The 16871-nt window shown below is 44.3% G+C and overlaps 1 protein-coding gene across 2 annotated transcripts in view; it reads right to left on the bottom strand.

The window, feature by feature from the left end:
• TRPC3 (transient receptor potential cation channel subfamily C member 3) overlaps positions 1 to 16871 on the bottom strand; it is an 84430-nt gene that overhangs the window by 17350 nt on the left and 50209 nt on the right. For both annotated transcript variants that reach the window (XM_044680435.1, XM_044680436.1), the window contains exons 5-6: positions 14494 to 14727; positions 6585 to 6849 (exon numbers count right to left, since the gene is read on the bottom strand). In XM_044680435.1, coding sequence (XP_044536370.1) covers positions 6585 to 6849; positions 14494 to 14727 — 499 coding nt within the window. The remainder of the gene's footprint in view (positions 1 to 6584; positions 6850 to 14493; positions 14728 to 16871) is intronic.

Raw genomic sequence — 16871 nt, 5'->3', positions numbered from 1 at the left:
GTACCCAGTGCATAATGAATGACAAGGTGGCTCCATCTTGTTCAAATGAAAACTTTATTGTTCAAAATTCACAAAATTACATAAAGAAAATTATCCAGTGCAAATGAAATCTAAATAATTAAAGTTTCCAATTACGTTTTTTTTAATTCTAACATTTATACTTCTTTCCCCTCCCCCCCCCCCCAAAATCCTTGCCTTCCAGCTTAGTATAACTATTGTGTATTAGTTCCAAGACAGAAGATTGGTAAGGCCTAGGCAATGGGGTTTAAGTGACTTGCCCAGGGTCACACAGCTAGGAAGTGTCTCACGCCAGGACCTCCCATCTCTAGGCCTGGCTCTCTATCCACTGAGTCGCCTAGCTGCCCCTTAGCAGCTTTACTTTACTTCTGAAATTACTGAAGATTAAAGCTTCACTAAGACTTATGGGACACCTTGTATTTGTAAAGGTACTTTGAAACCCTTAAAGCACAACATAAACGAGAGTCATTATTCTTATGGTTGTTGATGGGGCTCTTCTTTATGCTAAGATATTGCTAAAACAGACATAGTGTCTTAGAAATTGCTTCCCAAGCGTGTGGGCCCCAGGGACGAAATGTACAACGATGGCACACACTTCATCCCTTCCTGTCTCTGCCTGCTCTAAGCTCCTCTACTGACACGAAGAGGTTTTATTTGTTGGTTTTGTCTGGGAATCACACCCTTATCTTAGTGTTCCCCGAATTCCACCTGCCATCTCCCACTTCTAGGCACTGGAACAGGTCATTCGCCACAGCTGGAACGCCTTCATTCCTCAGCTCTAGTTTTCCAAATCGAGTTCTCTTTCCTGCCTGAGGCTTCCCTTCCTTTCCGAGCTCCCTAATCAGAATTCCCTCCATCCCTCTGTCTGGATCTCTGCTTTGCCCCATCACGCCCCACTTGATATTCTCTTTCTCTGTGTTCACGTCACAGTCTCTCCCCTTAGAAAGGCACTCCATAATTTTTTGTTTTACCCTTCTTTAAGTAGCTTCTCTCACAGAGGCTTTGGTTATTGTCACTGTATTTCTATGAGAAAGGAAACGGTTTAGCTGCTATTACAAAGAGGGTCTGTGAGAGACTGAATACTTTGCCATGACAGAAAAAGTCCATGAGAGATTGCAGTTAATTACTCTGAGAGAACAAGTCTGCAAGACTTTGAGAATGGTGATAGTCAGACAGAGACTGTGGTACCGAGAAAGAGAACTGAGAGCCTTTCTTTAGGTTTTCCTCCACAAAGATAAATGATTGATATTCCTAAAGTACAGCTCTGACTGTATCTGTCAGCAGGATAGTCTCTGGTTCAAGAAACTTCAGTGGCTCCCTATTGCCCTCAGGATAAAATGCAAACTCTTCTGGCTTTTAAAGCCCTCCATAGTCTGGTTCCTACTTATATTTCAAGATTCATTATTTTACACTTCTTTCTCTCACCTTCCACTCCAGGCTGCACTCCTGACTCTCCCATGTAAGCCACAGAAACCTCTTCAACCTGAAGTTTACACTAATCATGAGCTTCTCACACTAGAAGAACCCTCTGTTTCTCCAGCTTCTTCCTCCAACTGGCTGCTTCCTCCTAGAACCTCCATTTTAAGAAGGACATTCAAGCATGTCATGCTTCTTCAGGCTACAGTCCTGACCCTAAGGATTTTCTCTGTTGTCTCCTCCCACCCCCAGGCCTCCCATCCGCTCTCTTCCACCCCTTTCCCTTCCCTCTTCTTAGCTTCTTTCCCTCACTAGAATGGAAGCTCCTTGAGGGCAAGGGCTATCTCTCTTTCTGTTTACTTTTGTGTTCTCAGTGCTTGGCGCAGTGCCTGGCACACAGTAAGAGCTAGTAAACACTTGTTGACTTGACTTTGCCAGTTCGCTGTCATGGAGCAAGAGGAAGAGAGAGTGGACTGTCTCCTTCGAGAAAGTCTGGAGAGATACTTTGAGAGAACCGAGTTTAACATTTATCTTGTGGAGAAGACTTCCGGAGAAAATGCTTTAATGGCCGTCCTGAGGAAAAGGGATTGTGATTGGACTGGGGTTCTTGGGTCTACAGAGGTGGGCAAAGCGGTTGTAGTCATTGATCAGATGTGGATTTTGTGATCTTCCTGATAGCCCATACATTACTGGAACACCCAGCCACCCAGCATCTATTAATAAGTAATATATCCAGCCCTAGACACTTCCCAGCTGTGTGACCCTGGGCAAGTCACTTGACCCCCATTGCCCACCCTTACCACTCTTCCGCCTAGGAGCCAATACACAGAAGTTAAGGGTTTAAAAACAAAACAAAACAACCCCCCCCCAAAAAAGTAATATAGCCAGTAATATTGATGTTTGTCTAAGCCCAGGAAATGGGAAAGAGCTTATGGGAAAAGAAGTCCCTCTTGTTTTCATAAACTGGAGTGGGAACTTGGAGCTCACTAATTACTGAGATCATTTTTGAGAGAAACTATGAGGTAGTAATGGAATATGCTCTTTGATTGCCTTTGAACCCAATCTCTGAGAACTAATGAGTAAGAAACAAGCCATAAAGCATGTTGAGGCGTGGCTGGTTGGTGTGCTCGTCCCTGCCACCCCGCACCTCCCATCTGCACAAGAATTGCTCCAGATGACTTACCAGAAGCCCTGGTACAAGAAGCCTAGCTACATTCCTGTCCCTAGGACCTAAGTCAAACAAATTCAATTGAGAAATAAATTGCTTTCCCTCTTCCCACCAGAAAATGGATTTCCAAAGGCTTGGCTGATCTGAGAGTGGGCACCCCCTGAATGACTCAAAAACACTGTCTACCATGAGGAAAAGGCCTGGCTGAGCCACAGCCACCCAGGAAATGAAAACATCAACAAAGCCTCAACCCAGCTTTCTTTGGGTTGTCCTAGACCTCTGGAGCAGAGGTGGAACCGGGGAGTAGAAATGGATGACAGGCACGGACAAAGGATTTCAGACAAGCAAGATTTCCCTGAGGCTGAGACTGGTCAGGAAAGACCATATAGAGAAGGCGGGTTCTGAGGCGAGTCTTGAAGTATGGGTAGAATTTAGACCCGTAGAGAGGAAGATACAAGGCCTTTCATGCAGGTGACATGGCTGAGCACCAGTGGAGCAGTGGGAAAGGACAAGGTCTGGAAATGGGCCCAGATTGGACCTGTGTGCCAGAAGAGAGGGCTTCCTTTTAGGAAGCAGTTGACAAGAAAGCAAGTGAAGGTGGTGGGTTAGGACTCTGGACAGAGATGATGGACTTAGAGTTGGAAGAAGTCATCTGATAGAGGGTGTCAAGTATGTGGTCAGCAGGTTGTGTGCGGCTTGCGTCTCTCCCAAACATAGCTGGAAACAGATTAAAAGGTAGCTGGGAAATATTTTTAAATGAATAAAAATATAATAAAGCAGGGATAAATTGCATTGTAATATTTTAACTATATTATATATAGTTATATATATGTTGCATTTTATTAAGTATATTTATTACTTCTATTAATTACTTTGCGTGATTTATTTTGTTAATTTATCCATTATATCTGTTATAAAATATTGCATTTTAACATTTTAAAACTAAGTTAATATATAGCCCCCTTGGGGATTAGTGGCCCCCCGTTTCCATTTGAGTTTGATACCACTGATCTAGTCCATACTCCTCACTTTACAGAGGAAGACACTAAGGCCCAAAGGGTGGTTTGGACAGAGTGATTTGCCCACAGCAAAGTCTATAGCTCTTGTCCGAGATCCTGTCCACCATTACCAACTGCCTATTGGACATTTTGAATTTGATGTTCAAGAAGTATTTCAAATTCAACAAATACAGATGAGAGCTCACTTGATCAAGGGCACCACCATCTTTGTTGCCCGACCCCCTATCTAGACTCCTTTTTAGAACATCATCCATATTCCATCCAATAACTATGGTTGTCCCTCATGGATCTGTCCTGGGCCCTCTTCTTTTCTCTCTTGCTAAGCTTACCAGCCTCTAAGGATTCAATTACCATCTCTATTCAGATGCCTCCCAGATCTACATACCCAGTTCTCCTCTCCTTTACTCTTCCATACCCACTTTGTTGTGAAGTCTTGTTGATTCTGTCTCCAAAATATCTCACACCGATCTCCTTCTCTCTCCTTACGTGGCATCGCCCTGGTTCAGGCTCCATCACCTCTTGCTTGGACTCTTTCCATGGCCTCCTAATTGGTTTCCCTGCATTTATTCTCTCCCCTCTAATCCAGACTTTCTATTATTGCAAAAATGTCACTCTTAAAAGCATGTGTATGCTAGTGCCACTTCCCTACTCAAGATGCTTTAGTAGCTTCCTAATACCTCTGGGATCAAATGCAAACTCCTCTGTTGGCCCTAAAAATCTTTCAGAACACTGGCCTCACTTTACCTGTCTAGGTTCATTACTATTTGCTCCTCCTTCATGCAGTCTAAACCAATCTTGCCTCCTCTCCCTCACATAAGATTTTCTATCTCTTTTCCTATGAAAAAGTCATCTAACCGCCATGTCTAGAATGCCTTCCCTCCTCATTTCTACCTCTTAGATTGTCGAGCCCCCTTTAATCTTCAGCTTGAGGGCTTCCTCCCACATGAGGCCCTTCCTGATCTCCACCTAACTGCCAGGGAGTGCCTCCTTCAACCCCCGAAACCAAACCAAACCAAACCTTGGATTTACTTTGTTTTAGGTGTGCTTACGTGGGTCCATGTTGAGGCAGCGAGGAGGCATGACAGATGAGAGTGCTGTGCTTGGAGTCAGAAAGAATCAAGTTCAAATTCTGCCTCAAACACTAGCTTTGTGACCCTGGGTAAGTCACTTCACCACTAAGCCTCAGTTTCCTCATTTGTAAATAAAGGTAATAATAGCACCACCCTCACAGGGGTATTGTGAGAAGCAAATGAGGTGTAAAGCACTTGGTAAAACTTATATCTCTCTCTCTTAATCCTAAGTTAAGTTGTTGTGGTTTCCCTCAATAGAATGTAAACTCTTTGGGGGCAGGCGTTGTTTTGCCTTTGTTTCCGTCTTCCCAGGACCCAGCATGGTGGGTATTTAATAAAGCTTACTGGCTAACTGATTGACATATTGGAGACTGAGGCTTAGAGACTCCCAAAGTGATAGTTTATTCTCTTGTTTCATAGGTGACTTGGGGCCCAAAGACATTACGTGACCTATCAAAGGCCAGATGTACGAGGTGTAGCTTGGAGGAGAGAGCCCTGGCCTCGACGACAGGTACGTGGGCTTGTGTCACAGCTCTGCTACTTGCCACTTGGGTGATCCTGTCATCTCCCCTCCACGGGCCTCAGTTTCCTCCTCTGTAAAGTGAGAGGTGGCACTGGATGATTTCTAAGGTAATTCTGAGTCCTGTGATATAGGGACCACGCCAGAGGTAGAACCCATAATTCAGACGGTTCCCAGGTCCCCAGAGACGGGGGTCTAATTCTCATCAGAATATTTCATTGGTTTTGTGACTTGTGGAGAAAATGAACAGAATCCACGCCACGTATGACTTGAAATGATCATTTTTAAAGGAAGCAGGTCCTCACACCAAATTCTCTTCCAACAACGGATCCCTGAGCGAATTCCCATAACAAAGAAAGGTCCTTAGAAACAGAGCCGGGCACTGGCAGAGTGACAGCCCTGTACATAACCAAGAGCACGTCTGGCTGCTGCTTCAGGAATGTGGAAGACGAAGCTGAATCCATAACGAATCTGGACAGGCGAAGAGTAGGGAGTCAAGTCAGACTCTAGGGATTTGACTTTGAAGACAATTTTATATGTGTCGATTATCATTTTGCTTGTTTTTATGGGGAAATGCTGAGGTTTGGGCCTATTTTTAAAAAATTTTGAACTATGGAATTTAAACACAATAAAAGTAAAGTTCTACATTTGGGTTGGGGAAAAAAAGCCTTTTATAATTTACCTGAGGAAGGAATCATAACTAGATAGCATTTTGTCTGAAAAAGATCCGGGGGTTTTAGCGAACCACAGGCTTACTATGTCAACAGTGTTATAAGGTAGCCAAAAAAGCTAGTGTGATTTCCGGTTCCTTTGGAGAGTGGTAGTTTCTGTGTACTCTGTGCTGTTTAGACATGATCTAGAGCAGGGGTGTCAAACTTGCAGCAGCAAAACTCCCAAGGGTTCTGAAGCAGATTAAAATGTAATCGAGAAATTGTTAACAAAATACACAAAAATATCATAGTCCGTAGATAATGGGAATTTGTGGGTTTTTAAGGCCCATATATTGTCCTCAAAGATCCATTCTTTCTCAGATTTCTCCTTGGCTTCACCTGTAGCCATCAGGATTGTTCTTCATGTGCTAATTTTTTTAACCTCTTACCTTCTGTCTTAGAATCAATACTGTGTTTTGGTTCCAAGGCAGAAGAGTGGTAAGGGCTAGGAAATGGGGGTTAAGTGACTTGCCCAGGGTCACACAGCCAGGAAGTGTCTGAGGCCAGATTTGAACCCAGAACCTCTCATTTCCAGGCCTGCCTCTCAACCCACTGAGCCATCCAGCTGCCCCCCTGTGCTATTAAGAAAGAAAGAAAGAAAGAAAGAAAGAAAGAAAGAAAGAAAGAAAGAAAGAAAGAAAGAAAGAAAGAAATCTTACTTACGTGGTAAAAGCAGAGTTGACTTTGGCCCCCAGGTAGTAGGAATACAATATGAACATCCCAATCATAAATGCCAGGAACACCATAATGAAGAGGACCATGAACTTGAAGATGTCCTTCACAGTCCTACCAAGAGAAATCTGCAAGGGGCCAAAGCTCTCATTGGCCGGCAGGATGTAGGCGATCCGGGAGAAGCTGAGCACAACAGCTATTGCATAGAGGCCTTCTGAGATGATCTGAGGATCAGAGGGGAGCCATTTATCTCTAGCTGGAGAGAGGGAAAAGGGCAAAAAAGAGAGGCTTCCATTTATCATCGTGTATGCCAAAGAAACCTTGCCAGCAGCATCTGCCATGGCAGGCAGTATTTATCTCTGGAGGCACCATGCTGTTGCTGACCCAATCACAGCCCTGTTAGCATCCTTCGTTTCCACTCAGAGTTGAATTAAATGTTCTTGTCAATAGGGGGTGGAACAATCCCAAAGGCACGTGCTGTCTTTTCCTACTGGGAGAAGCCAAAACAAGCCTCTGAAGGGGAAGAGAAAGGCGACAAATCCCTCTGCTGTTATAGGCGGGGATAACATGATGTTGGAATCACCAACATGGACCCAATTTCTCCATCCCATTGGGTAAATATGATTAGCTGACATTTCTGTATCACGCTGAGCTTTGCAAAGTGTTTTTACACATTTAGGCTGCTTGAGCCTAAGGTGACCTGCTTTCTCCTTTTGGGTTTAGGCGACCCAGTGGAGACAGCCCTAAGCCCAGAGTCAGGAAGACTTGAGTTCAAATCTAGCTACATGATCCTGGGCAAGTTACTTAATCCTGTTTGCCTCAGTTTCCTCATCTGCAAAATGAACTGGAGAAGGAAATGGCCAACCCCTCCAGTGTCTTGGCCAAGAAAACCCCAAATGTGCCGGACACCATCGAGGCTGTGAGGTTAGCACGGCTACTCACAAGCTCTGACAATCCAGCACAGCAGGTTGTCGGGAGGATGGAAATTCCACGCTCAGTTTACCCCACGTGATTCTTTTTACAGAGACATTCACTTGTATTGAAATTATTGCAATCAATATCCTTATCCGGCTCCAAGGAGACACAGAAAAACAATACGGGTTCATGGCAAGAACAATCACAGCCATAGACTACCCACTATCCAAAAATAAACCCCTGTACAACCCCCTAGAGTATAGAGGTTTCCCCTAGAATCAGCCTAGCAAAAAACCAGCAGTTAGTGAGTTAATGCAAGTTTCTAAAGTTCCCAGCAAGAAAATACCTGGCCTGAGTTTGTTCCCAAACTCCTACAGACCATAGAAACAGTGAAACACAAGGAAAATATGGCAATGACAAATTAGCACAGAATCACCCTACCAGAACTGTATTCTTAGTGATCCTATAACAGAAAAAACACCATGGGAACAAAACATTGGACCAGACTGATATAACGTAACTATGTACATAATATAATTAGGTAAAATATAATTAACTATTATGCTTAGCTAGGAACTGATGTACTTGTACCTTACGCATGGCTGAAAAGAATAAGTTCTAACTAAGCCAGCCCATAATGAATAATTCTTGACAAGCTTGCTTCTTTGTTTAACCACAGTAAGATATTTGGTAAATGTCAATCTTGTGATGTTTCAAAAGTTAATATGTGATTTTGAATGTATGGGAAGAAAAAAACCTGTATGAAATCATAAAGAAAAGAGGGTATAAAAATTAAAATCAGCAGATGGCACAAGAGAGAGAGAAGGAACAGCCCCTGCAATTTCACTTGCACTCTGGCTCATTTTCATTTCATTCTTTACCACGCCATCCCACCTCCAGAGACCCAACCAATCGAAGAGCGGGCTCTTCGCACAAATGAAGTCTCACAGAGACTGACATGATCAAAGATATTTGTGGTCTCCCAGGAAGGGCAGCGAGTTTTTGCTTTTGCATTTGTATCCCCAGTACTTAGCACAGTGCCTGACCCATAGAACAGTGCTCACAGAATGCTTATGGATTTGAGTCTCTCAACAATCCCAGTGAGGCCATCACTATCATTTTCTCTTGTTTACAGGTGAAGAAATTGCAGTAGCCAGATTTGAACCCAGAACTTCATGATTCTATTTTGCCATCATGGAGCCCCAGCTGTTATGAAACTTCTATAAAATAGTGTTTGGGGAAGCACATTCTCTCCTTTTTTGTCTACCTGGGATAGCTCCTGGTGCTTGTACAGGGTCAGTGGCTAGCAAGGGCACAAACAAAGGAAGCGCAGCGGGGTTTAGGTTTGCCCCACATAATACGTCTCATCTCAGGGCTTTTCATTTATAGCCTTCGTGTCTGCACATTCCCCACGAGATAAAGTCCGCAGCTCTTTTCCTAAGGCTACCTCAAAGTCAAAAATAAATATTATCCAACTCTGTAGGAGGATAATGATGGCTTACATTGATAGAGCAATTTAATTCATTCATAAGATCCTTTTTATCCATTATCTCATTTGATCATCAAAATCATTCTACCCTAACAGGGGCAAAGGATAGAAAGCCAGGCCTGGAGATCCGGTCCTGGGTTCAGATCTGATACTTCCTAGCTGTGTGATCCTGGGCAAGTCACTTGATCCCAAATGCTTCCAAGAGCCCTTACTGCTCTTCTACCTTGGAACTAACACTTAGTATCAATTCTAAGGTAGAAAGTAAGAGTTAAAAAAAGATCACTCAGAGGGAGACATAATTATTATCCTGATTTTACAAATTAGAAACTGAGACTCAAAGAGATTAAGTGATTTGCCCATTGATGGGTATCTGAAGCAGGATTTGAACCTGCCTTTCTGACTCCAAGTCCAAGGAACTAGCCACCATGATATAACAAGCTGCCTCTAAAGACAAATCCCCTAGTCTGATATGCGGCCACCTCTGCCTCCACTCTACTCCCACCCTCCTTTCTATCTTTTTCTATTTACATTTCTATAAGGGGATGGCAGCTCCAGCCCCACCTCAATGAAATTCCAATCAATCCACAAACTCAGCATTAAATCATTTTCCTAAAATCCCTTCATAAGGTAAAAATAAGTCCAAAAACAATTTGAGAGGATTACAGGCCTGTAGGCACTCAATCAAGGCTGATTAGAAAGCATCTTAAGCTGGACTGAGAAAATGAAGTTATACCCCTGGGGGGGGGGGCAGCTGGGTAGCTCAGTGGATTGAGAGCCAGGCCTAGAGATGGGAGGTCCTAGGTTCAAATCTGGCCTCAGACACTTCCCAGGTGTGTGACCCTGGGCAAGTCACTTAACTCCCATTGCCTAGCCCTTACCACTCTTCTATATACACAGAAGATAAAGGTTTTAAAAAAAAAGTTATACCCCTTGGGCTATACAAAAAGGCCAGCAAATCCCAAATCTAACAATCAGGATGAGAACCAGGCCAGTGTGGGAAGACTGAACTTGGAGTTCAGGAGTTGAGGATTCCATTTCCAGAGTTGGAACCAAATCCCTGGGGCATGGCAGTGGCTGGGAATCAGGTGAGTCGGGGTGGGGGGTGGGATTTCTCTCTTGCTCTTCTACCCCACCCCCTCACATCTGACCACGTCATCAAAGAACCTGGACCCATAGCAAAGAAGATAACCATCTTGGATTAGACAAATTAAACCAATAGGAAGCCCCATATCCAGTCAGAAGGAGAATGGACAAATTGATGGAAAAATGCAGTCACTGGAGAAGAGAGGACATGCCATGGAGCAAAAAAGAATGTCAATATCATTCAATGCCTCAATATCATTGTACCCCAGTTTAAGTCTGCTCTTCCGATGGACCAAGGTGTATTGGTCAAGGAGTATGTCCCATAGTTGAGGGGCATAAAAGAATGTTTCATTCTCACTATACCACTTTAATGGATGTTTTTGCTAAATTTTTATCAAATCTACTGGCTGACTGTTAAAGGGGAAGACCCCAGTTGGGGCTTGTGAACAACAGTATTTGAAACCTTTGTCTTAGAGCACCGAGTAATAACAGTCCTTATCTTCTGGGAACTCCTGACTCTTGAATGCTAGTACAAGCTGGGGGAGTAGCCCTAGAAAGAGTGCTATGCTTCTATAGTACTTTAGCAATCTGCTTTTAGAATGGGGATCCTTAACACTGTTTTATCTTTCTCATCCAAATGCTGAGATGCAACAGGACATACTGTGAAACCAAGCATTGACAAGGAGCCAAGCTAACAACAAAAAGACCAAGAGCCATTCTCCATTGGAGAAATGGCTGAAGAATTGTAAACTAAGAGAAATGGAACTGGAAACAGCTCCAAAGCTTCTTTTTGCACCCAGCAAAATGGCAAAGCTGACAAGAGATGGGCATAGCTGGTGTTGGAGGAGCTGTGGAGAGAGCACAGAAGGCACTGTGGGAGGAATGCTGAACTGGGCGAACCATTCTGGATATCCAGATCCAAAGAAAGGAATATTACCAAAATCTCATAAAGAACGAGAAAAAAAAAAAAAAAGCAACTAGGAGGGAGAGGAGGAGATCAGACTTTTAAAAGTCAGGTCGAGATTTTTTTTTTAATTGCCAACAAAATGTTTTTTGAAAAAGCTCCCAAATTCTCCTGGCTATATTAGGAGGGATCATAGAGCAGATGGAATAAGCACGAGAGGAGAGCTCTGTGGAATGCAAGTTGAATTAGCTGATAAACATATATGGTTTCAAAACTGACTGAGCCTAGTCATATTTTTCTGACACTGCAGCAGAGAGCAGGCAGGTGATGGATGGTCTGTCCTCAGGGGCCTGCCTGGCTTAGCCAAGTTCAGAAAAGCTCATCTCCCAGAATTGCAAAATCTCAGTGTTGAAGTCAGCCAGTTCAACACATACCTGATGACCAAGAATTTCTACTACCACCCAGGCAATGTGTGGTCACCCAGACTTTTGGGGGGAATCCCCTTCTGTGTGGGAGAACATGGTAGCCCATTCTACTCCTGGACAGCTGATTTTAAAAGACCTGTGGGTAACTTCCAATAGGGAAACTGATGATAAGAATAACTGGCATTTATATAGTACTTGAAGTTTTGCAAAGAGCTTTTCAAATATTATCTCATTTCATCTCACAATAATCCTGAGAGATGGGTTATTATTATCCCTATTTTACAGATGAGGAAACTGAGGCAGGCAGTGATTAAGTGAGTTGTCCATGTTTACAGTTATTAAGTGGCTGAGACAGGATTTGAATTCTGCTCTAACTCATCCCAGGTTCAGCCCTCTATCCACCACCTGACAGCAATTCATCTGCTCAAAAAACCAAGAAGTTAAGTGACATGCCCATAATTACACAGCTGAGGAAATAGCTGTACTTCAGTCACCCCAATTTCATTGTTATTGCCCCAACAGAGATCTGGAACAAAGTTCATAGGAAGTCGGCTTTCCCTTCCTTCCTTCCTTCTTTCCTTCCTTCCTCTTTTTCTCCCTCTCTCCTTCCTTTCTTTCCTCCTTTCTTCCTTCTCTCTTCCTCCTATTCTTTCTTTCATTCTCTCTTGCATTCACTCCTTCCTTCCTTTCCTCCCTCTTGTCCTTTCTCTCTTTCTTTCCTTTCTCTTAACTGTTCCTCTATTTTTGTAGCTAATTTCTTCCAGTTTCATGTAAAAACGATTGTGAGCAGTCCTCTTTCAATTCTTTGAGATCTAGATGCTCTCCCTCTCTGCTCCCTGCCTCCTCTTTGAGAAAACAAGCAATTAGACACAGATTAGACCTGTGCAGTCATGCAAAACACATTTCCATATTAACCACGTTGTGAAAGAAAACATGGACCAAAGACAGGAGGTTTTTCCTAACAGCAAATGGGTTTCCAGGAACTTCCATCTTTTCCTTCTAGGTCTGCCCTCAGAGGTTAAGCAAAATGATAATTAATAACAAAACAGCGAATGTTTCCAGAGCCTGCTTTAAGGTTCACAAAGCACTTTCCACATGGAACCTTGACTGGTCATCACAACCACCTTTGGATGAGTCAGTACAACTACATATTTATATGTAATTGCGTAATTACTAAAGTATGGTTATTACCCCCATTTTACAGATGAGAAAGCAGAGTCTGAGAGAGGTTGAAGGGACTTGGCCAACGATTTACAGTCAGTTAAATGTCTGAGATGGAACTCGCAGCCTCCTGAGTCCAGGTCCAGAGCTGGAGCCTCTGCGCCCTCTCGAAACCTGCCTCTCCTCACTCTGTCTCCCCCATGAATTTTCTCTAGTGAAAGCACAACATGACGAACAGGGTTGTGTGCTATATGACCACGGAGAGAAATACAAAATACAGACAGCCCGTATCACGTTACCTGCCCTCTTGGGGCGGGAGGATGGTGAGAAACGAGAGAACGAGATGCGGATCTGGGGACAGCTAATGTGAAAGTCTGTTTCTCTTGGATTAGCAGATTTATTAAAATGTATTATGTATCCATAACAAATCATATATTATATTAGGCTACATCTTATATTTTATATATATATATATATAGTAACTTAAAAAAAGTCTTGGGGCAGTGAGGTAAAACAGTGGATAAAGCACCAGACCTGGAATTAGGAGGTCCTGGGTTCAAATCTGACCTCAGATGCTTCCTAGCTGTGTGACTCCGGACAAATCACTTAACCCAGACTGTCTCTCTTCTCTTCTGCCTTAGAATTAATATTAAAACAGAAGATAAGTATTTTTTTTTAAAAAGAACACTTTCTCCATCTTTCACATTAAAGACCTTCAGATACTCAAAGATGGTGATTGTATGCCCCCTTCCCCTCCATGCATACACATGTCTCCTCTATCCTTCCCAGCTACTAGATTACCCACTAAGTGATGATTTCCTAACTGTGTGGCCCTGGGCAAGTCACTTAACCCTGTTGGCCTCAGTTTCCTCATCTGTAAAATGAGCCAGTGAAAGAAATGACAAGGCCCTTCAGTATCTTGGCCAAGAAAAACCCCAAAGGGGTCACACCACAAAGAGCTGTACATGACCGAAAAATGACTCAACAACAACAACAACAACAAGCTGGAAAGCTTGGAAGGGAGGAGAGTCACATCACTGAGTATGAAATGAATGAAACAAACCAGGAGACCTAAGAGACCTCCTGGCAGAGGGAAGCAAAGGCTGAGCCGGAGGTGAGGTGAGGTGAGGTGAGGTGAGGTGAGGGAAGAGAGCCTCAGGAGCAGATGTGGTGGGAGAGCCTGTTTGTGAGAATGCAGGGCTCTCTCCAAGAGGCAGAGGTCAAGGATGACTGGGAAGATGGTCAGCAGTGGGAGGATTCAACCATAAGCACGAGGGGCGTCTGCCTTTTAGAGGGGAGCCAAGCAGCATCTTTCACAGAGTTAACCTAAGTTTGTCCTTCAGAATGGTGCGGCTCTCTGTGTGCTCCCAGGGTCTGCGACTGGTGACAGAATCTAATTCACTAAGATTGCCTACCCCCCCCCCCCCATGAGGTGGGAAGTAGAGAAGCCAAGTGTTCCAGAATAAAGTCATCTCATTCAGGAGACTCTGGCCAGGGGGCCAAATCCTAGCTCGGCTCAATGCCTGGCTAACCCTAGACAGTCGCTTCACTTCCATGGGCCAGTTTCCCCATCGGTAAAATAAGGACAGTGGAACAAGATGGCCCCTTGAGATGAGATGGAAGGGGTCCCTTACACTTCTAGAGCTATGATCCTGTGCATTTTCGTGATGCTTTCTTGACGGTCTGGATCTGAGACAAAGACTCCGTTATCACAGCCTTCCCATTACCTGGGAGCGATGAAAGGCTAAAAGATCTCCCTTTGACCAAAGAGCCGGGACATGCCAGAGGCAGGACATAGGCAGGTCCTCCTGACTTCAAGGAAGTCTACGTCCATGCCCCTTCCTCTACTGGACAGCTTCTCTTCTGGAAAGGTGAGAGATTCTTTGGGGAACTTACCCAGTGTTCAACGGGGAACTTACTTACCATAAGTGAAATACTGTATCTCTGGAGGAAGAGTGACTTCACTGAGGTCACTTTCTTCGATGTAACTGTCCACATACTGCTGTGCTTTGGTGGCCTGAAGAAAGGCTAGAAATCGGGCTGTGAATGCCGCGATGAAGATGGAAAGCATGCCGAAGTCCAGCACATTCCACAGCTGTAAAATGTATTCCCTCGGCCCTTCGAGCCACAGCTCCTTACATTCTGACCACATCATCCCTGTTGCATGGACCAGAGCAGAGAGACACAATCAGGTTCCCACCAAGCCATCTTTTGCCCCTGCCGCTAGGACCCGTTCCTATGGACGCGAAGCCCACCTTTAAAGGGCATTTTGCTCAGCTCCTCCTTCTCTTCAAGGAGTCGATATCCAAATAGCTAGCCATGTCAAAACACCAGGGAAAGATCAATGGAAGAGGCGGCAACTGACAGAGAGTCATTCACCACTCCCGAAGGGAGGACTGGGAACATCCCGGTGCTGTCTTCTCAAGGACAGCCTAGAAAGAGGGCTACCACGACACTACAGGGATGAGGAGGCAATGTGGGACAGAGTACGCATTAGACGCAGGGAGGAGTGGGTTCAAGTCCTGATATATTAACTGAGGAACCCTGAGCAAGTCATCAATGTTCTCAGATGACTGAGACTGGAAATTTCTGTTCTTCACCTATGGAGGGAGTTTCACATATGGGAAGTCAGAGATTTGGACCCAATCCAAGCCCTAAATATTATTGTCTCTATTTTACAGATGACAAAACTGTGGGACTCAGAGAGTTGAGGTTCATGGGCTTGTACTGAACATATAGCTACTAGGTGTGGAAGGCAGCATTGGAATCTCTTCTTCCTTCCTTCCTTCCTTCCTTCCTTCCTTCCTTCCTTCCTTCCTTCCTTCCTTCCTTCCTTCCTTCCTTCCTTCCTTCCTTCCTCCCTCCCCCCCTCCTTCCCTCCCTCCCTCCCTCCCTTCCTTCCTTCCTTTAAATCAGTACTGTATTATATAGTACTGTATTGGTTCTAGCACAGAAGAGTGGTAAGGGCTAGGCGATGGGTGTGTGTGTGTGTGTGTGTGTGTGTGTGTGTGTGTGTGTGTGTGTGTGTGTGTGTGTGTATAAGTGACTTGTCCAGGGTCACACAGCTAGGAAGTATCTGAGGCCAGATTTGACCCCAGGAACTCCCATCTCTGGGCCTGGCTCTCAATCCACTGAGCTACCCACCTGCCCCACTCACTTCCTTTCTTAAGTAGGATTTGAATTCTTAGTGAATATTGTTCTATTCACTATGTCAAATTACCTCAAAAAAAATGTCTAAGCACGGAGAGCCAATTGGGTCAATCAATTCAATTACTCTGCCCCACTTACCTGACCAAGAATTTCTACTACAATGCAGGCAATGTGTGGTCACCCTGACTTTTGGGGAGGAATCCCCTCCTGTGTGGAAGAATATGGAACCCCATTCCATTCTTGGATAGCTGCTTTTAAAGACTTGTGGGTAACTCCCAGTAGGAAACTGATGACAATGATAACTAGTATTTATATGGTACTTGAAATTTTGCTTTCCAAATATTATCTCATTTTATCTCACAATAACCCTGAAAGGTTATTATTATCCCCATTTTACATCTGAGGAAACCGAGGTGGGCAGAGATTAAGTGATTTGCCCATGTTTATAAAGCCAGTAAATGGTTGAGGCAGGATTTGAATTCTGCTCTTCCTGACCCTAGGTTCAGTCCCTTATCCACTACACCCCCTGACATCAACTCATCTATAACTGTTCTTTGATAGCTGCTCTATTCTGATAACACATGAATGACAGTGGATAAGAACTCTTCATTGTGTCCTCAGCACTGATGATGATTCAAGCATCCAGCTGTTTAGTGGTGGGAGCCACCTCTGGGAAGGAAAGACTTGGGGGATGGAGCTTCAGCTTTGGCCTTGGCCTCAGTCTCCTCCCCTCAGCCCCCGTGCAGAGGAAGCCCTTATGAATATTGGAAAGCCAGAGGATTGGGATGTCTTGCTGGTATCATAGAAGCTCCCCCAGGATCACAGTAAACTGGGAGCAGAGAACAGAAAAGGGTTGACGAGAATAGGCAGATTCAAACCTAGACGTCTCCCTCTATCCAAGAGGGGCAAAATGAGGCATTGAGGACTGCCTGCCAGGAGCAGGGAGTTACCCTTTTCCACATGGGCTCTCTAAGTCTGTGCGCACTCTTGTCGGGACTCTTTCTGTAGAAGAGAGAGAACACATCAGCCTTTGGAGAGATGCTTTGTAGGAAACCACTCATTTCTAAGAGCTAATTAATGGAAGCCCATCAGTAGGGGCCTTAGAAATGTATCCCCCCACCCTCTGGGCTAGAATGTAAAGGAGAGCTACC

This window comes from Gracilinanus agilis, chromosome 6 (genome assembly GCF_016433145.1).
Source record: "Gracilinanus agilis isolate LMUSP501 chromosome 6, AgileGrace, whole genome shotgun sequence".
NCBI lineage: Eukaryota > Metazoa > Chordata > Mammalia > Didelphimorphia > Didelphidae > Gracilinanus > Gracilinanus agilis.
Note: the sequence above shows the minus strand (reverse complement) of the source record. Positions and strands in the feature narration are given on the sequence as shown.